This window comes from Stenella coeruleoalba (assembly GCF_951394435.1).
Source record: "Stenella coeruleoalba genome assembly, chromosome: 13".
Classification (NCBI taxonomy): Eukaryota; Metazoa; Chordata; class Mammalia; order Artiodactyla; family Delphinidae; genus Stenella; species Stenella coeruleoalba.
The window spans coordinates 7906876-7927987 of record NC_137159.1 but is presented as its reverse complement, the minus strand read 5'-3'; the positions used below and the strand labels follow the sequence as shown (position 1 = coordinate 7927987).

Here is a 21112-nt window from a genome sequence, read left to right as displayed (position 1 = left end):
TTACTCAGGGTCTTAAGTATTCCCCCTTTTCATTTCCCCATCACAAGAAATATAAATAAGTTATTGGAAGTATAAAATGTCTATTTGGTCTGTGCTAGAAAAACAGATTCAGGTCATATAGGGAAGTCAAACATAAGAGAAGTGGAGTTGCTTTGACTGGGCACTGCTTCAATATCTGAAAAAGAAAAAAGTCCCCATGAGGTTGCTCTAAGGCAGCATGGGAAAGCGGGTAGAGAAGGCTGCAGGGGAGGCTGACAGAGGGGGAAGTGGGATAGATTCACCCTGGCTGGATAGGCCGACTCAGCAAGTCAAAGGGGACTCAGCTCCATCTGCCCAGCTAAGCCAGAAGTGGTGCACACCTCAATGAGGAATCTGGGTTTTGTTTTTTTTGTTTTTGTTCTGACTGCACCATGCGCGGCATGCGGGATGGAACCTGTGCCGCTTGTATTGGGAGCACAGGGTCTTAACCCCTGGACCACCAGGGAAGTCCCAGGAATCTGGGTTTTAAATAGCCCTGAAACACGAGAGGAGACTTTAAGAGTCTTCAGATGGCTACACAAAACCACCTATCAGCATCCTATTTCGTTCAGGTAATTCTGGAGAATCTGTGAGGCAATAATTCTCAGCCTTGGCTACACATTAGAATCACCTGGGAATGGGACTGAGTTCTTGTTGTTGTTCGTTTGTTTGTTTTTTCTTCCAGTTTTATTGAGATCTAGTGGACATACAGCACTGTATAAGTTTAAGGTGTACAGAATAATGATTTGTTTACATACGTCATGAAGTGATTCTCACGGTAAGTTTAATGAACATCCTTCATCTCATATAGGTACAGAATTAAAGAAATAGAAAAAAATTTTTTTCTTGTGATAAGAACTCTTAGAATTTACTCTCGGTAACTTTCATATATAACATGCGGCAGTGTTAATTACGTTTCTCATGCTGTACCTTATATCCCTAGTATTTATTTACCTTATACCTGGAAATTTGGACCTTCTGATTATCCTCATCCAGTTCCCCCTCCCCAGCCCACCCCCTACCTCCACCTCTGGTAACCACAAATCTGGAAAGCTGGTTTCTTTTTCTATGGGTTTGTTTGCTTGTTTGTTTTTGAAGTATAATTGACCTAATTGAACTAACACTATGTTAGTTCTTATTACACAATATAGTGATTTGATATTTCTATACATTTCATACTGATCACCAAAATAAATCTAGTTATGCTGTGTCACCATACAAAGACATTACATCGTTATTGACTGTATTCCCCACACCGTACACTTCATACCTGCGACTCGTTTATTTTGCAGCTGGAAGTTGTACCTCTTAATCTCCCTCATCTATTTCTTTCCACCTCCTACCCCTCCCACCTCTGGCAAACACATGTTTGTTCTCTGTTTCTATAACTCTTGTTTTGTTATGTTTTTTCATTTGTTTTGTTTTGTTTTAGATTCCACATGTAAGCAAAATAATACAGTATTTGTCTTTCTCTGTCTGACTTATTTCCCTTATAATACCTTCTAGGTCCATCCATGTTGTCACAAATGGCAAGGTTTCATTCTTTTTTATGGCTAATATTCTTATAATACCTTGTAGGTCCATCCATGTTGTCACAAATGGCAAGGTTTCATTCTTTTTTATGGCTAATATTCCATATATCAAAACCAGAATCTCACCAAAGCACATCATTGTGAAATGTCAAACATGTGACAAAGAGAAGATTCTATAAACTCTAGAGGGAACGGGGGATATATCATATACAAAGGATTAAAATCAAAATGACCTCAGGCTTCTCAAGAGTACTCCTAGAAGCCAGAAGACCAAGGGATAAATGCCTTCAAAATTCTGAAAGAAAACTATTTCCAGACTAGAATTTTTTGCCAGGCCAAATCACCAATTCATGTGAGAGTAGAAAAAAAGGTACTTTCGACACGAAAAGCCTCAAAAAATTAACCTCCCACTCACTTTTCTCAGAAAGCTGCTGGAGGATGTGCTCCATATAAACAAAGGAGTAAGCTAAAAATGTGAAAAATGGGGAGATGCAACATGGGAGAGCTGCAAAGGACTGATGGTGAAGCTGAAACTGCACAACTCAGATGGGACTCAAACCCACCAAAACTCAGATTGGGACTTGAACCCACAGGCTGGGACTCGAATCCAGAATCCACTGTCGTTTAATTGAGACCACACACCTGGTCTCAGGATTTAATGACGCTCAGGTTCTTTATGTCTCATCCCAGAAGGAATTCAGCAAGAGGCAAAGTGATAGGTAAGAAGTGGATTTATTTAAAGAGATACACATTCCATAGACAGAATGCGGTCTGTCTCAAAAGGTGAGAATGGCCCCGAAATATGGGGTGGTTAGTTTTTATGGGCTGGGTAACTTCATAGGCTAATGAGTGGGAGGGTTATTCCAACTATTTGAAGGAAGGGGTGGGGATTTCCAGGAATTGGGCCACCGCCCACTTTGTGACCTTTTATGGTCGGGCCTTGGAACTGTCCTGGCACCTGTGGGTGTGTCGTTTAGCTAATGTATCAATATTGCAATGAGTGTATAATGAGGCGCAAGGTCTACTGGAAGTCAAATCTTCCGCCATCTTGGACCTAGATGGTTCTAACCAGTTTATGTCTTATCCTCAAAGGCTATGCCAGTAGCTTTATTGCTTTGCCAGGCAAAGGGGGACAGAACCGGCTATTGCCCTTGAAACTGTGTGTCCCAACCCAGGAGGGTTTGGTGAGGAGTTTTATAGCAATGGTGCAAGGGCAGGATTGCTGACAAGGATCAGGGTGTGTGCAGGGCCTGTATTCCTTTAATCTGGTCTCAGGTGAGCTTCTGTGGTTGAGCTTCTCCTGTTGAGCTTCTGTGGTTTCTTTAATCTGGCCTCAGTTGGTCTCCTGATCTTCTCTGAAGAATGCTTCATCAAGTAGTTAGCATTTTCCATTTTGGGGGGGTTTTAGTTACGCAGAAGAGCTCAAAGATACTGTTATGCATATCCCTTGAGACAGAACCAGGACCTGCCGCAAGGCTGCACTGTTGTCTCCTGGCTGCTCCTCCCTTGTCTCTGCATCCCTTCCCTTCCCTGATTAGCAGCTGTTTGAAAGGGTTCCGAGCCCAGGAGCCCCACAGGGTCCTCCTTGGGTTCATGACTTGTTCAAGGGCAAGCACTGCAGCCAGGCTTAGATCACAAAATGACTTGGGCCAGAATGGTTTCTCTTATGTCAAAAAAAGAAAAGTGAAATCTGGTTCTTTTCCTCTGGGGACCCCCTACCCTATCTGAATACAGAAGCTGCGCGAGGCTGCCCTGGTGATTGCAGGACTTTACCCAACTGGTTCACACGTGGACTCGTAACCAGTGCCTCCCAGTCCATTGCCATTGTGCCAGGGAAATGGAAATCTCCAAAGGTGTATTCCTGAGGTCTTCTCAGTCATATTGTCCTTAGTGAGGATCCCTTCACTGGATTCAGCCTTGAAAGTGGGTCTTGGAAGATAGACGGTGGGGAGACAAGAAGGAAGCAGCCCAGGAGTTCAAGGTCATGATGGTCACGAGCAGGTTCCACAAGCCCGTAACACAGAAGGTAAGCACTTTACATGATCACCTGATGTCCGCCCTGCATCTGTACCTTGTGCACATGTGTGGCTGGCTGCTATTCCCAACCAAATGTTATGATTTAACGGTTCCTGAGGGCAGAGACTCTGATATAGTGCTTCATATATGGTGAGACAGTCATTTCCAAAACAAGTTTTTGCTTGAAATGATGATAGTTGTTCTAGAATGACACTCTGTAAAGTGTTGATAGAGTGGGATGTTAATTACTTTTATAGCGTACAACCCCTAGAATTAAATAATTTGTCAGTATAGTGGTCAATATCCTTGAGGGCAGCTCCAACTGAGGAATCACTCTCCGGTGGCCTGACTCTATCAGTCTTAATTAAGTGCCCCAAAGAAGGGGACAGCTTAGCTGAGTTGGGGGAAATTGGACGTAGGAGATTGTGGTTCAGGGAAGGAGAGGAAGAGGTAAACTTAGATGTCAGAGAGACCTGGGGTTAAGAAAATGCTGCAAAGTTTAAAAGTGACTCTCCTGAAACTGAAACCGCACAACTCATATTGGAACTCAAACCCACTGTCTTTTTTTTTTTTTCTTTTCTTTTTAGGTGTATAGATGGTGCTTTTATTGTTATTATTATATTTTTAATAGATCTTTATTGGAGTATAATTGCTTCACAATACTGTGTTAGTTTCTGTTGTACCACAAAGTGAATCAGCCATATACATACATACATCCCCACATCCCCTCCCTCTTGAGCCTCACTCCCACCCTCCCCATCCCACCCCTCTAGGTCATCACAAAGCACTGAGCTGATCTCCCTGTGCGATGCTGCTGCTTCCCACTAGCTAACTATTTTACATTCGGTAGTGTATATATGTCCACGCTACTCTCATTTCGCCCCAGCTTCCCCCCACCCCCATGTCCTCAAGTCCATTCTCTATGTCTACATCTTTACTCCTGCCCTGACACTAGGTTCATCAGAACCTTTTTCTTTTCTTTTTAGATTCCATATATATGTGTTAGCATATGGTATTTGTTTTTCTTGTTCTGACTTACTTCACTCTGGATGACAGTCTCTAGGTCCATCCACCTCGCTACAAATAACTCAATTTCATTTCTTTTTATGGCTGAGTAATATTCCATTGTATATATGTGCCACATCTTCTTTATCCATTCATCTGTTGATGGACATTTAGGTTGGTTCTATGTCCTGGCTATTGTAAACAGTGCTGCAAAGAACATTGTGGTACATGTCTCTTTTCGAATTATGGTTTTCTCAGGGTATATGCCCAGTAGTGGGATTGCTGGGTCATATGGTCGTTCTATTTGTAGTTTTTTAAGGAACCTCCATACTGTTCTCCATACTGGTTATATCAATTTACATTCCCACCAACAGTGCAGGAGGGTTCCCTTTTCACCACACCCTTTCCAGCATTTATTGTTTCTAGATTTTTTGATAATGGCCATTCTGACCAGTGTGAGGTGAAACCTCATTGTAGTCTTGACTTGCATTTCTCTTATAATTTGTGATGTTGAGCATCTTTTCATGTGCCTCTTGGCCATCTGTATATCTTCTTTATTGAAATGTCTATTTACGTTTTCCATCCACTTTTTAATTGAATTGTTTGTTTTTTTGATACTGAGCTGCATGATCTGTTTGTATATTTTGGAGATTAATCCTTTGTCTGTTGTTTCATCTGCAAATATTTTCTCCCATTCCAAGGGCTGTCTTTTCATCTTGTTTATGGTTTCTTTTGCTGTGCAAAAGCTCTGAAGTTTAATTAGGTCCCACTTGTTTATTTTTGTTTTCATTTCCATTATTCAAGGAGGTGGGTCAAAAAAGGTCTTGCTGTGGTTTATGTCAAAGAGTGTTTTTCCTATGTTTTCCTCTAAGAGTTTTGTAGTGTCTGGTCTTAAATTTAGGTCTTTAATCCATTTGGAATTTATTTTTGTGTATGGTGTTAGGGAGTGTTCTAATTTCAATCTTTTACATTGTCCAGTTTTCCCAGCACCACTTATTGAAGAGGCTGTCTTTTCTCCATTGTATGTTCTTGCCTCCTTTGTCATAAATTAGGTGACCATATGTGCATGGCTTTATCTCTGGGCTTTCTATCCTGTACCATTGATTTACATTTCTGTTTTTGTGTCAGTACCATACTTTCTTGATTACTGTAGCTTTGTAGTATAGTTTGAAGTCAGGGAGCCCAATTCCTCCAGTTCCGTTTTTCTTTCTCAAGATTGCTTTGGCTATTTGGGGTCTTTTGTGTTTCCATACAAATTGTAAAAATTTTTTTACAATTCCGTGAAGAATGCCATTGGTAGTTTGATAGGGATTGCATTGAATCTGTAGATTGCTTTGGGTAGTATAGTCATTTTCATGGTATTAATTTTTCCAGTCCAAGGACATGGTATATTTCTCCATCTGTTTATGTCATCTTTGATTTCTTTCATCAGTGTCTTATAGTTTTCTGAGTATAAGTCTTTCACCTCCTTAGGTAGGTTTATTCTCAGATATTTTATTCTTTTTGTTGTGATGATAAATGGAATTGTTTCCTTAATTTCTCTTTCAGATTTTTCATCATTAGTGTATAGGAATGTCAGAGATTTCTGTGCATTAATTTTGTATCCTGCAACCTTATCAAATTCATTGATTAGTTCTAGTAGTTTTCTGGTGGTATCTTTAGGATTTTCTATGTATAGTATCATGTCATCTGCAAACAGTGACAGTTTTATTTCTTCTTTTCCAATTTGTATTCCTTTTATTTCTTTTTCTTCTCTGATTGCTGTCTAGGACTTCCAAAACTATGTTGAATAAGAGTGGTGAGAGTGGACATCCTTGTCTTGTTCCTGATCTTAGTGGAAATGCTTTCAGTTTTTCACCATCCCACTGTCTTTTACAGATCACACACCTGGTCTCAGGACTTAATGAAGCTCAGGTTCTTTATGTCTCATCGCAGAAAGAATTCAGTGAGAGGCAAAGTGATAGGTTATAATTAGATTTATTTAGAGAGGTACACATTCCATAGACAGAATGTGGTCCGTCTCAAAAGGTGAGAGTGGCCACAGGGCATGGGGGTCATCTCCGAAAGTGAGAGCAGCCCTGGGAGAAACACACTCCATGGAGTGTGGGCCATCTCAGAAGACGAGAGACCCCAAAATATGGTGTGGTTAGTTTTTATGGGTTAATTTCATAGGCTAATGAGTGAGAAGATTATTCCAATTATTTTGGAGAAAAGGCAGAGATTTCCAGGTATTGGGCCACTGCCCACTTTTTGGCCTTTTATGGTTGGCCTCAGAACAGTCATGGCACCCCTGGGTATGTCATTTAGCTAATGTATTACAATGAACGTATAATGAGGCTCAAAGTCTGCTGGAAGTAGAACCTTCTGCCATCTTGGACCTAGTTGGTTCTAACCAGTTTTTGTCGTGTCCTCAGTGGCTATGTCATTTTTATAAAGATTGTGCCCTTCCCTCCTTTTGCAAAACTATTCCCCCCCCCCCAGCAGATAGGACTGGCTACCCTCTTACCCTTTTCCTCATCAAAAGTTTTCAATTAAAATTTGAAACTATGATTTTTATCAAAGAAATCAGTGATAGAGTTGCCACCTAAAATAACCATATGCCCAGTTATATTTGAATTTCAAATAGACAACACATAATATTTTAGTATAAATGTGTTCTAAATATTGCGTGGGACTTACACTAAAAAAAAATCATTTTTTATCTGGAATTCAAATTTAACTGGGATTCCGATATTTTTATTTGCTAAGTCTGACAATGCAAGCCAATGAGACACAGGATTCATTTCACAGAAGTCCACATTACAGCTCACATCCATGGAAATACCTTTCAAGAGACACAGCCTTTTATTTGCACACACCAGACCACAAAATGCAGATAATAATTCTTTAATGTGATTCATGTTATTTTGATGACATTTGGGTCAAACTCAGATTCAGAATTACTGGCCTCATTGGCTACTTTTTTTTTTTTTTGCGGTACGCAGGCCTCTCACTGTTGTGGTCTCTCCTGTTGTGGAGCACAGGCTCCGGACGCGCAGGCTCAGTGGCCATGGCTCATGGGCCCAGCCGCTCCACGGCCTGTAGGATCTTCCCGGACCGGGGCACGAACCGGTGTCCCCTGCATCGGCAGGTGAACTCTCAACCACTGCGCCACCAGGGAAGCCCTCATTGGCTACTTTTATCTGTGTAACAGCTGAAGCTGCCTGCACAATAATGATCTTGGGTCTGAGCTGAAGCGTTAGAAGCCCTGTCTTCTGAAGTATTTGGCTCGTGCAAGGACACCATTGCAGAAGTCACAGCTCAGGTCCTGGCTGCTTCGGGTGTAGTCACGGAGTCCACCTGGAATTTGTGAGATGGGTTAATGCCAAGCCCACAGCCCCTCGCTGTGGCAGGGTGCTCAGCAGTTAACTCAGATTCTCTTTCCTAGTTGCTTTTTAGGAGGCAACTGAGGTTTGGGAGAATCTGCTGCAATGAATTATGTTTGTACCTATTAACTCCACGCTGGGAAACCAACCCATGGGTTACACAAAGCTCTCAGGTGCTGGTCAGGGGTCCAGGTTGGAAACCTCCTCTGGATTTCTTTGATTCTAACAGTCAGGACCTCAGTCATCTGGGAAACCTGGGCCTTGCTGATCCAGGAGGTGGGGCATGAAGGCCAGGGTCCTGCAAGGAGAGAGGCAGAGGGTGATGCAGCTTCCTGGGCTCAGGGCTACTTTTTCATTTCCCTTTTTCTCTCCTCCCCTTTGGCAGAACCATCGCCACCTTCAATCTTCCTGAGGATAAATAGTAAAGCTACAAGTTTAGGCAAAGGAAGGGACGAGCAGACATTTCACAGCTGTTTTCAGGGTAATGGTAAGAGGCAGAGTTGGAAAACAGAGGTGACAGATGTAGCGTAGGGACTGGTCTGATGCCCTCTTTCAGTGCTGCTGATATAGCAGTCTGTATGTAAGCAAGATTGTGTTAAGTTGCTGGTCTTTCAATTTCAGATGCATTTCCAAAATCCTGCATTTGTGCTGTCCTCACAATTGCTGATTTTGATATCAAATTTGTGTGCAGATGATTTCCTACCTTTACTGTATGTTTACCTTTACCAGTGAGTTTTTCCATTTGTAATTTCTTGGTTTCTAGTTGTGGCCTTTCTTTTCCACCTAGAGAAGTTCCTTTAGCCTTTGTTGCAAATCTGGTCTGGTGGTGCTGAATTCTGTTAGCTTTTGCTTGTCTGTAAAGCTTTTGATTTCTCTGTTGAATCTGAATGAGAGCCTTGCTGGGTAGAGTATTCTTGGTTGTAGGTTCTTCCCTTTGATCACTTTAAATATATCGTGCCACTCCCTTCTGGCCTGCAGAGTTTCTGCTGAGAAATCAGCTGAAAACCTTATGGGAGTTCCCTTGAACATTATTTGTTGCTTTTCCTTTGTTGCTTTTAATATTTTTTCTTTGTCTTTAATTTTTGTCAATTTGATTACTATGTGTCCTGGCATGTTCCTCCTTGGGCTTATCTTGCCTGGGACTCTCTGCACTTCCTGGACTTGGGTGACTGTTTCCTTTTCCATGTTAAGGAAGTTTTCAGCTATTATCTCTTCGAATATTTTCTCAGGTCCTTTCTCTCTCCTCCTTCTGGGACCCCTATAATGTGAATGCTGGTGCATTAGATGTTGTCCCAGAGATCTCAGACTGTCCTCATTTCTTTTCATTCTTTTTTCTTTATTCTATTCCACCACAGTGATTTCCACCATTCTGTCTTCCAGCTCACTTATCTGTTCTTCTGCCTCAGTTATTCTGCTACTAATTCCTTCTAGTGTATTTTTCATTTCAGTTACTGTATTGTTCATCTCTGTTGTTTGTTCTTTAGTTCATCTAGGTCTTTGTTAAACATTTCTTGTATCTTCTTGATCTGTGCCTCCATTCTTTTTCCAAGATTGTGGATCATCTTTATTACCACTACTGTGAGTTCTTTTTCAGGTAGATTGCCTATCTCCACTTCCCTTAGTTGTTCTTCTGGAGTTTTATTTTGTTCCTTCATCTGGAACATATTCCTCTACCATCTCATTTTGTCTAACTTTCTGTGATTGCAGTTTCCTCCACAGGCTGCAGGGTTGCAGCTTTTCTTGCTTCTGCTGTCTGCCCCCTGGTGGATGAGGCTGTCTAAGAGGCTTGTGCAGGCTTCCTGGTGGGAGAGACTGGTACTTGCCCACTGGTGGGTGGAGCTTGGTCTTGTCCCTCTGGCGGGCAGGGATGTGTCAGGGGGTGTGGTTTATTGGACAGCTGTGTGTTCAGGAAGACTTTAAGCAGCCTGTTTGCTGTTGGGTGGGCCTGTGTTCCCACCCTGTTGGTTGTTTGGCCTGAAGCATCCCAGCACTGGAGCCTACAGGCTGTAGCGTGGAGCCAGGTGTTGGTGAGAAAATGGCGGCCTCCAAGAGGGCTCACACCAATGAGTACTCCCCAGAACTGCTACTGCCAGTGTCCTTGTCCCTGAAGTGAGCCAGAGCTGCCCCCCACACCTCCACAAGAGACCCTCCAATACTAGTAAGTAAGTCTGGTCCAGTCTCTTATGAGGTCACTGCTTTTTATCCTGGGTCCTGGTGTGCACAAGACCATGTGTGCACCCTCCAAGAGTGGAGTTTCTGTTTCTCCCAGTCTTGTGGAATTCCTGTGATCAAATCCTGTTGGCCTTCAAAGCCAGATTCCCTGGGGGCTCCTCCTCCCATTGCCAGACCCCAAGCTGGAGAGCCTCATGTGAGGCTCAGAACTTTCACTCCTGTGGGAGAGCTTCTGTGGTATAATTATTTTCCAGTTTGTGGGTCGCCCACCTGGAGTGTATGGGACTTGATTTTATCATGATTGCACCCCTCCTACTGTCTCATTGTGGCTTCTTCTTTGTCTTTGGATGTAGGGTATCTTTAGCACTTTTTTGTTGATGGTTGTTCAGCAGTTAGTTGTGATTTTGGTGTTCCCATAAGACGAGGTGAGCTCATGTCCTTCTACTCTGCCATCTTGTCTCCTTCACCCAAAGTTCCTTATAGTCCCAAAATTCCTTGTAAAATTTTAAAAAATGTTTGTTGAATGGATGGTTCAAGAAAGAAAGGAATGAATGTAAGGCTGGCCCTATCTGAGAAGTTTTTAGAATTCAGAGCCAGGAAAAAATTTGCTTCTCTTGAGGAACTATGCTTCCTACTTTTCTTTGTCAAAAAAAAAAAAATTGCCTTTTCCTCTTTGCCCCAGTTGCAAGGAACCTTAGGACCGAATCTGAAATTCAAGCATGGCAACGATGTCAGCCTCAGTGGTTAGCTGAGTCCCATCTCCTTGATCCCAGTGTTGCTAGTTTTGTATTGCATTACATTAGTTTTACATTGGTAAATCACGTCAATGCTTCTGTAGAATTATATGGTCTATTAATAAATTCAATAAATATTTCTGGTGAAAGAATTTTTATAGAGGAACAGTGAGCATTTTTCAATGGTATGGATTTAAAGTCTGGCCCAAGCAATGCTTCTGTAAGTCCACCCCACATTCTGCAGAGCCCCCTCCTTTTGTGAGGCACCTGGCAAGAGGCTGCTTGTCAGTGGCTGTTAGCAACTCCAGGATTTGTTGAACAGCTTGGGGGGAAAAAGAACATTTTCCACTGCAGTTTTTTTTTTTTTCCACTGCAGTTTTAAGTATCAGAAGTACCACTATGTTCCCATGCTTATCTTTCCCATCTCCAAGGTCATTTGGGAAAAATGCAACACACTCACCAGTAAAGGCAAGAAGGCCCAGAAGTAGCCACAGCACAGACATATTGATGACTTGGCACTACAGATCCTAAAATGATTTTAAAAGAGAAATTAGCTCAAAGATGTGAAGATATCAATTGTTGTCATAACATTATGTAGTGTTTCTATGGAAGAGTGTGAAAAGAATGAATGTGTGTCCCCCTGTCTGAACTAAGAAAATTAATTATTTGAATCATAATGAAATAAGCCAGAGCGGGACATGTGCTCCATCCATCCTTTTAATTAGCTTAAAAATGACGAGACTCCTGCGCAGCCCACAGGAACTCAACATACTGTCGAGTTACCAAATACAGGTTCTTTCAAGAAACCAAGATACTTTGATTCTCAACACTGAGAAATACGGTGATCTGACTGCAGATCTTGAAAAGCCAGTTTCTGATGCATGTGCCTCATCCCAATAGCCTCTTCATTATCAAAAGGTAATACCAAAAGTAGAATTTCTCATCAGTGCTCCTCTTACTTTGGGTTCTTTTTCCTTGAGTTAAGAGGAAAGGTTACGCTTTCCTTGGTGCCTTGCCATCTTTGCTTTGGTTAGAAGAAGAAGCTGGAAGACATCCCCCACTGCTCTAAGCCCCCAGCCTGGGAATCTCAGACCCCTTTGGTCACCTTGAGCCATGTTTCCCGTTCTCCCTCTATAGGACTCCTAGGCAGGAACAAACCTGGGCCAGAGCCTGGGGAGACCAATAAACAGGCTATTTCCACCAGCAAAGTCAAATTCTCACGAAGTCAGGTCATGATAGGGGTCCAGGATTGAACTCATAAGGGGGTCAGCAGACAAGAGATCGGACAACTGGTCACCATCAAGCACTTGCTCTCAAATACTTTCTCATCCCAGCTATTCCTCTAATCACCTTCCTCGTGTACAAAGAGCCCTGGTTCCCCCACTAGCTACCAAATGAATATACAAATGCCACCCAGAATAGCTTGCCGCTGACCCCAGGGGATGCCTGAGGAGCCAGCCACCTGCCCCCAAAGCCTCCACCTTCCACGAGCCCCTTCTACTGCTGGCTGCTCCCATCATCTCCCTTGGTCAGCGGAGCTTGGCTACGATCCTTTTGAGTTACTACTATCATTACAAGTGGGATGTGTGTATAAATATGTACTCGGCACTTTCATGATGCTTTTCTCATCTCTTTTGTTTGAAGGTTAGTATTGTGGGCGGTTCCTTCCAAATACCCAGGAAGAGAATATGTCAAGATGAAGAAGAGGTATTAAGGAAGTCATTTGAATTAACAAAAAGCCATGCTTTTTGTTTTTCTTCCCTACAACATTGAGATAGTCTATCTGATTTCCCTTAGTTGAGTAGAAAATGCCGTGCCCAGTCCAGAACACCAGAAAGATACAGGAACTTTGCATTTTAGCTGTGTTTACAGGAACTCTCAGATTCAATCACCTAACAGGAATCACCCACTGAGCCCCCAGCACTGAATGAGAGAGGACACTCCGTCCCAGGAAAAAGAGCAGAGAAAGAGCCATGTAGGTACAGGAAAAGCTCATAGTTTCGTGAAAGTGTTTATTTACAGAGGCTTCTCACTGGCTTTATGGAAAGGACCCATCCGAAAAAAGGACTGCTTGCAACCAGATGCAAAGCCCAGAGCATTTTACTCTTTGTACTGCTTTTCCAGGGGAAAAAAATTCTTCTTGGAAACACAAGTGGAAAAACTTAGCTTTTATTGCAACATGAAAGCTCGTTTCATTTTCCAAGCATGGAGCTAAATGTCTGTGTTGCGTAAGCACTTGAATGAAAAGAGTCTGTGTAAATACATGTGCCAATGACTTAGGAACACAGAGTTACTTTGTTTGTTTTTTTTCAATTACATCAGGAAAGAGCAAGAAGGGACAATAAGACATCAACATAGCATATCGAAGGAACCCAAACTCTGTGACACAACTTTCCAGGTGCCAAAAAGGAGTCTATGTTCAGAAGGGAGTGTTGAGGCGTCACTGGAGTGTGTGTGGGGAGAGTCCATCGGTCACCCAGGACCAATCCGGTCAAACCCCTGTGGCTCCAGACACTTGGAACCATTATCAAAACGTCAGGTCAGTCCAGCACTGTGTTCATGATGCCAAGCACAGCATCCCTCTTCTCCCTTTCTGGAGAGCAAAACTGTGACAGACAGCATGGGGGTGTCAAGGTGGAGGGCACGCTGGAAACTGACAACCTGAACACCACTTGGGGCCAGTTCAGGTTCCTGGTGGCCTCCACACACCCTTCCTCCACTGAGCACTTTGTAATTCTCAAAGCAGTGTTTAGATTTGTAAGGTGTCATGGACTATTTCCTCCTCAGTTAAACAATGTTTCTGGAAAAGATGGAAATAAAGATCTTTGTTCTTTGTAATTCTCTCACAAGAGAACCCCCATTCCTTTTCCATGAATGTTCTCCCAGATTATCCCCACAAACCTTGAACCACAGGCATCCTAGGTCCTTAGGGTCCTCCGACCAGCCTGGAAAAGTTGCCATGTTAACATCCTAAGGTGCTGGGAGATGGAGGTGGCCCTGCCCCATCGTGCCCCACCCCACTTGGTCCTGGAAGGATTGAGGACTGCTCTCTACACACACACCAGGCAGGTCTCTTCTGCTCCACGTTGTACTGTCACCCTGACCCTGGTTTTATTGCTAACTCAGCTTTCTTGCTTGCTCCCTATGGACTGAAAGGCCTTTCCAGTAGCATCACATCTTAGCCATATCCCCTCATGCTCTCCCTCCTCACACACACCCTAGCATTGCCCCGCAGACTGCTGTGCACCAACAGCCCTTAAATGAAAACAACAGCAATGACAGCCACATACATAAAATGTTTCTGCCACTAGGACCACATTTTCTTGAGAAAAATCTAACTTTCTAGAGTCAGATATAAGGCTCCTTTTAAACTCACTTTTTGCAGAGTTGCACTTTCACATGGTCCATGAAAATATGTATTTACTGAATTTGGATTGTGAGCAAGGATTGCCAGCCTGGAAGGTTCGATCACTTCTCTTCACTCTCTGCAGGCAAATCCTTTCCTGGTTGAGAGAAACCTGGGAAGGAGTTCCTTCTCTCCCTTCGGCCGCTGTGCCTGCTTTCCTCACTTTGCCCATCTGGGATTCCCAGAGTTGGGAACTCCAGGAAGGCTCCTCTCCCAGTGTGAAGGACTGTCCCAGGAATATCCCGTTCTGAACAAAGATCAAATCTAAGAGACCATGGTCTCTCTTCCATGCAAGACTCCTGAAGCCTTTCTAGCCTTTGACTCCGCCAAGTTTAAGCTGTTAGACTTGTTGGCCTTAGATCTTTCACAGCCTCCAGAGAAGATAGGAGTTCGTTATAGAGGCATCGCTTAAGGTGGGTGGGGTTAATGAAATAGGAGGGAGCCTGAGGGTGGGGGAGAGGTTACATCTGGAAAAACATAAACACCTCTGTCCTTTGGCTTTGAATTCACAAAAAAATGCATCTCATATGGCCTATAACAGTTCCCATTAAATGCACACATGTTTCTGTTCTCCCATTCTCTCTTTCGCCCGTGCTCACAAATCCAAAAGTAACTATATACTTAAATTAAAAGAAATCTGAACATGTATAAGTATTATAAATAAAAAATCATTCTATCATCTACATAATCTTTTATAACTTGTGTTTTCCTTGCAAGGTTCTTGAGTTTTCTCTGACTCCAACTTTACTTATTTACTTAGCAGCAGAGACACAGTCATTATCAGTTGATCACCATATCCTGGATTTTTCAAGCTAAATAGGCCTGAGCAGAGTTCCACCGCTCACCTGTTTTCAGTGAGCTCTTGTCCTTAGAGACCATCCGCTCATCACCCCTTATATAGAGTCCCTGGCCTGCTGCCTCTTTCAAAAAGTGTTGACTTCACCCTCTTACTGAGAGATTTATGACTGTCTTACTTTAGTAAGTAATCATCAATTATAGTAATTATAAATTATAGTTATTATAGTAATTATAAATTATAGTAATTATAAATGAATCATAAATTATAGTAATCATCAAATAATTATAAAGACTTTGAACTTATATGGGGCCTTTTATTCAAGAACGTCCTGACATTTTGCAAACATTAAGCAATATTGTTTCCTGCCACACCTCAGAGGGCAGATCCTAGTTATATTCATTTTGACATTTTCTAGTCCTACACTTGTTTTTATTTGCACCAGTTTCTGGGAATGGGGCCAGGTAGGAAGGAAGGAAGGGAGGAAGGGAGGGAGGGTGGAAGGAACTGAATCTGAAATGTTAGAAACTCTTATTCTTCATGTGTATTTCAGGCAAGCAGAGCCACACCTTAGGCTGAATGATGCTCTTTTATACACCTCTAATGCCTACAGTTTGTTCCTAAATGTCTACCCCAATAGATACTTCAAGAGGGTTTATATGAAATTTCCAGGAAGGACTCCTTGCCCCAGATTGCCCAAAGGATGAGTTCCACAATTAAAAGAAGGAAACTCCTCAACCACCACGCCCTACGCCGCAGCTCTACTGAATGCTTGATCTCCCCCAAGCAGCCCCATCATTTGCTCTCTGCCTATGGACAGGCTCCTCCCTCTGGCAGAAATGCCCTCGGGGACATTGTGTGTCCCCCCCGAGGGACTGTGTGTCATTTGTCTTTACAACCCTAGCACCTAACACCCTGCCCAACACATATGAGATACTCAATAAAACCCATGGAATAAATGGGTTGCGCATTGGCTGACCTGTTGCTAATCTGTCTCCTCTGCAGCCCCTGCCTTCTCCCGGGTCCCCTGCCCTGCCACACCTGGAATGTGTGAGAGCAGTGAACTTGGCGGCTTCATTCATGACTGAGTCCTCAGAGACCAGATCAGAGTCTAGCACCTTGTGTGTGTTCGGTAAATATCTGTTGAATCCGTCAGTGCATGAAGAATCTTCAGTCTCACCCAGCAAGGTTCAGATCAGTCCTCCAACCCCGCGTCCCAGGTTGGTTTCCATGCTGCCTGGTAGGTATTTCAGCCTGAAAACAACTTGAGAGCAAGGACTGGGTCTTTTTTCCTGTATCCCCTAAATGGCACATAAGAGGTATTCGGTAGATGTTGATAGAATGAATAAATGAACCAAAGGATATTTATGACTTGGGGAAGTCACTGACTCCGTATTTGCAGCTCAGACTTTGGGGACTGGGATTTCCTAGTTCACTCCCCAAGGCGTAGATGGTGAGGCTACGAGAAGACAGGGCACTCTGAGCAAGGATCCAGACCCAGAGGCCAGGAGTTCCTGACCTTTACATTTGGGGAGAGGGTGTGAGAATGCTGGTCTCCTCTCTGTTGTTGGCAGAGTTGGGATAAAAAGCAGACAAATAATGTACCCCACTAGAAACCATGTCCCTACCAAACAGTGGAATCCTTTCTCTTTATTTTGTCTACCAAGGTGTAGCACACACCAACGACAACTCAAATTTATTAGAGTGTGTGAAAACTCGGGAAGGCCCTGGCCCCATCTGCAAAAACACCACGTCACCAGGGCCAATCAAACCCAGCGCCGAGGATGCACATGAGCATCCTGGAAGTTTCTCCCCTGGTTGGCAGCCAGCATGTTGCCTGGCAACAGCTCCACGGAAATGACGCACACCAGTGCCCTCAGGCTCATTCAGTCCTCAGCTGCTCTGTGTGGACAACCTCCCTTTCAAAGACCTGGCGGACACTCAGTGGGGAAGCTGGGGCGGAGTGGGGGTGAGGGCGGGTATTGAAAAGAAAGCTTGTTGCGCCTGTTCTTAAGTGAGACTAAATATTAGAAACAGCTGAAGATATTCCCTGCCATGCCCCATGCAATTCTGACACCAGTTCTGAGGTGTGTGTTCTTTTCCATCCCAAGCAGTTCTGTGACACCAGCTGAGTCCTATAATTTAACTCAATTCTGACACTATCTACCTGGAAATCGTATCAGATCCCAAAGATTAAGGTCTCAGTCCTATAAGACTTCCCTCCACCCCCATCTCCAACTTCAGAAGCCAATTGTAAGTCCAGGTTGCACCTGGGCTTCTGACCTACCAGCTGTAGATCAGAAGTTCCAACGACCTCTCCTTGGGTTCCATTAATTTGCTAGAATGGGTCACAGAACTCAAGAGAACCTTATACTTACAGATTACCTATTTATTTCAAAGGATATAACTCAGGAACAGCCAGATGGAAGAGAGGCTGTAGGGCAAGGGATGGGGAAGGGGTGCAGAGCTCCCATGACCTCTCTGGGACCGCTCTCCCCACATCCCCACATGTTCACCAACTCAGAAGCTCTCTGAACCCTCTCCTTTTGGGTTTTATGCAGGCTTCATTGCAGAGGCAGGATTGATTAAATCATTGGTTATTGGTGACTGAACTCAAGCTTCAGCCCCTCTCCCCTCCCAAGTAGAGGGGTGGGATTGAAAGTTCCAACCCTAAAATCACCAGATTGGCTCCACTGGCAACCAGCCCCCATGCTTAGGGGCTTTCATTAAAATAGCAAAAGACAACTTCATGGTTCTCATCGCTTAGGAAATTCTAAGGGTTTTAGAAGCTCCGTGCCAGGAGGGGGACAAATGGAGGGACCAAGCTAGGAACCCAGGCTTAGGCTAAGAGCCAAACCTGTTTCCCCCTAGATGCTGCTCCAAGTGGCATTTGGTCCTGAAGTTATGGACACTCTCTTTTAGGCAGGGGCTTCCTGGACTCTTCTGTTCAGTCTCTGCCCTACTCAGTGTTTGACCTTTCCACCACTGTCAGTCCTGAGTGGAGCTCCTGTCTTTGGTTGCTATTCATGTCTCTGGGAAGTGGCTTCTCACGGACCCTGCTGATTCTTCGATGACTTCTAATTCCTCCCACCCTAAGAATCCTCATGACCTAAGAGGGCATTTTCCAAAAAGCCTCCTGGACACTGCGGAAAAAATGACAGATATGTACTTTTGTACACGTCAGGGTCCAGGAATGCTCCTTGTGGCATTTTATAAGAGGTGGCTGGCTGGATAGGGCAGATGCTGTGTTGTGCTCTGCTAATATTTCCCGGGGGAAAACCTGGCAGCTCTTCTTGCCCTCCCCTGAGGAAGGACACACAGGCTGGTCCCAGACACAGGCTTGAGGTGCAGTCTAACAGAATGTACCCCACAGATACCAGGTGCAGCCTACACTCACTTAGTGGGCAAGCTGAAGAGGGCTTTCCTGTTGCTACATCCTGGAAAGCTCTCATTAGTGTTTTTCTAAAAACGAAGGAACTGATCTGATCTGATGTTCACCTATAGAACCTTTATACTCATTTCAAGAGACCCTACAGTCATATAAGCCTTATCACTGCTCTTTATCATAGATTATTCAAAACACCAGGAAAAATAAAATCTATGTGATTTTTTTCATACATTGAACACAGAATTTGTGGATGATTTTTTCTATTTCTTTTCACAGTCTATGATGCCATCCTCAGAAACAGAAGTCTACATGTAGTCAAGCATTCTCACTGCAAAAGACCGTATCTTCTAGTTTTCATTAAGGTCAGTGTGACAGTGGAAAGATACGATTGAATTTTCAGCATGGCAAAAGTTTGACTACCTAAAACTATCAGATGGAAAAAGGTGCCATGTCTAAATATACTGCTGGTTGCTGAAAGGAAAGCTCAAAACCTTGCTGCTTTTCTTGTCAGTGATTGCCAGAAGAAGAGGAGTATTTTGATCAATCTTGCTCACAAGACGCCTCCTGCCAGCTCTGGGGTTCAGAAAGAATTGACTTATTCTTAATAGTCAAACCCCAGTTCATTGAGAGGTTCTACCATGTTTGCTTTTTTTTGGGGGGGGAATCTTCTATTTTGCATTCCTCCTTTTTAATCTTTGGCTTGGCACATCCCTAAGTTGTGAAATCTCCTTGTGTGTTGAGAGCAGTGTTTTAATACCAATTTATAAACATGCGAGTACTTATATAAATTTAGACATGTAAATGCATGTCTCTTATTGGTTTTCCTCTTACACCTAATAAAATCTCCAAGAGAAATACTTTTCAATTGTCAAAAACTTCTATTACATGGACCTGAAACTACCTTTGCCTGAAAGTACTAGGGAGATGATCTATGAATGAAGGCTGGATCTTTAATTTGTTTCAGATTACTTCTAGTTTACATGAAGAAAAAGAATAATTGGGGATTTGAATTATGAACCAGACATAGGTACTTCTGTACATTTTCTATTTATATTCACATGATGCCTTTTCTCCAATAAGTGTGAAATAAAATATTGACCCTGTGTAACAAATACAATACAAAAACAAGGCAAATAATAAATGCCTAGGCTGACTATGGAGAAAAGCAATTCCAGGAAGCAAGTAACAACCGTATTCCTTTTAACATATTTCTGTCTGTCCATTAAATAAGTATTTACTTAGTACCCACATTGTGCCAACCACTGGGTTTATGCCAGGAATAAAAAGTTGAATAAGACACAACCTCTGCCCTCAGGAAGCTCACTACCAGGTATTTACTGATATTTTTCTGACTTCTCTTGGGCCAAGGGGCTAAATTGCTGGTTCCCCCCTGCAGCAAACATCCAACCTCTCATGTACAGACCATAAAACTCCATAGGATCCATTAGCTACCCTGAAACAAACTGATGAAGTAACTCTAAGTAAAGTTCTTTATTGTCCACAGGCATGGAAGTGTGAGACCAATAAAACTGTCTTATTCAGGAACCAATAAAATTCGTAGATGCTGTGACTCATGCAGTGTCTCAAATATCCCAAATGTGGAAACCTGCCCAAGGGATCACCCGGTCAGACGTCACAGTGGTGGATCACTTCCCAGGGTATCAGATACTTTCACACATGCTATAGAAGCGTCCTTATGATGTATGAAGCAGGCGTAATCATTACCCATATTTTACAGTTGAGGAAACTGTGATCCTCAGTAATGAAATGACTTAGATGACCTAATCAGGTCAGGTTAGGTAGACTTGTTTGCCTACAATTTTATGTCCTGTAACTCCCCAGTAGAGGATAGAGTTCCTCTCTTTAATGGGATCTCTGGGAGTACCGTGATTTGGGATTCAGCATCAGTCAAGGCCACAGAAGTTTGCCTATGTGGGGAACAATGGCCCACCATGGCTGTAGAGAGGTGATTGGCCTCCGGTGGTGGCTGGGATCCCAGGGGTATGATGCTTCCCTGGCAAGGCTGAGGAGATTGCCATTGGTCAGGGAATGCCATTGGTCAGGTGAGGGAATGGACCACTGTGTCCTGTGCCTTGGGGATTTGCATTCAGGAATGGAGGATGTTGGATGCTCTGTCCAGTCTCTATAGAAGAGCATGGAACTCCCAGGGGTTGTTACCCAACATCAGATCATGGGGGAAGCCTAGGTCATGGAGTCACCAATATCAGGTCCGGGGTGACCCTGGAAAATCTGAGATGGAGGCTTCTCTAAGTAGTAGGATTTGTGGCCTTGAGAAATGAAGACCTGAGTCTTGGGCCCTCCTCATTAGCAGCCAATAATTCCAAGCCATCTAGGGCTTCTGTAATAGTAGCTACATGAGCAACCAAAGGGAATAAGAAGGTCCTATGGTCTGCAGATAATCCCTTGAGAATAACTGCCTTGTGTCTGCATCAAAAGGAGTGTGCTCAAAGCTGGCTAGGGCTTCCCATCCACTGGTTCTGAATTAAGTTTAACTTAGGCTGAGACGCAAGGATTGGCTGTTCTATCTTGTGATTCCCCCAAATAATATTATTATGGCATCCACTCGACTTGTGGAAATGAGTGTGTAATTGTGTTCAATTCTAAAATTTCTATTTGATTCTTGGTATCTTTTAAATTTTTTTTCTTTTGCTGAGACTTT

General features: G+C 43.2%; 2 protein-coding genes across 14 annotated transcripts in view; one reads left to right on the top strand and one right to left on the bottom strand.

Annotated features, from left to right (window-relative positions):
• The window catches only part of MRPL30 (mitochondrial ribosomal protein L30), a 71330-nt gene extending 51448 nt beyond the window's left edge, over window positions 1-19882 (top strand). For 9 of the 13 annotated variants that reach the window (XR_013830959.1, XR_013830960.1, XR_013830961.1 and 6 more), the window contains 6 exons: window positions 704-796; window positions 1975-2269; window positions 3285-3576; window positions 11595-13381; window positions 16050-16264; window positions 18709-19882. The gene's annotated coding sequence lies outside the window, so the exon portion shown is untranslated. The remainder of the gene's footprint in view (window positions 1-703; window positions 797-1974; window positions 2270-3284; window positions 3577-11594; window positions 13382-16049; window positions 16265-18708) is intronic. The other 4 variants (XR_013830970.1, XR_013830968.1, XR_013830969.1 and 1 more) reach the window with 4 other exon arrangements.
• Window positions 6096-13803, bottom strand: LYG1 (lysozyme g1; the record flags this gene model as incomplete). Its single annotated transcript, XM_079941681.1, is given in 4 exon segments — window positions 6096-7910; window positions 8097-8219; window positions 8222-8234; window positions 13744-13803. Coding segments are annotated over 4 exon segments (297 nt in total). The 3' UTR covers window positions 6096-7809.
• Window positions 19883-21112: the final 1230 nt, after the last annotated feature.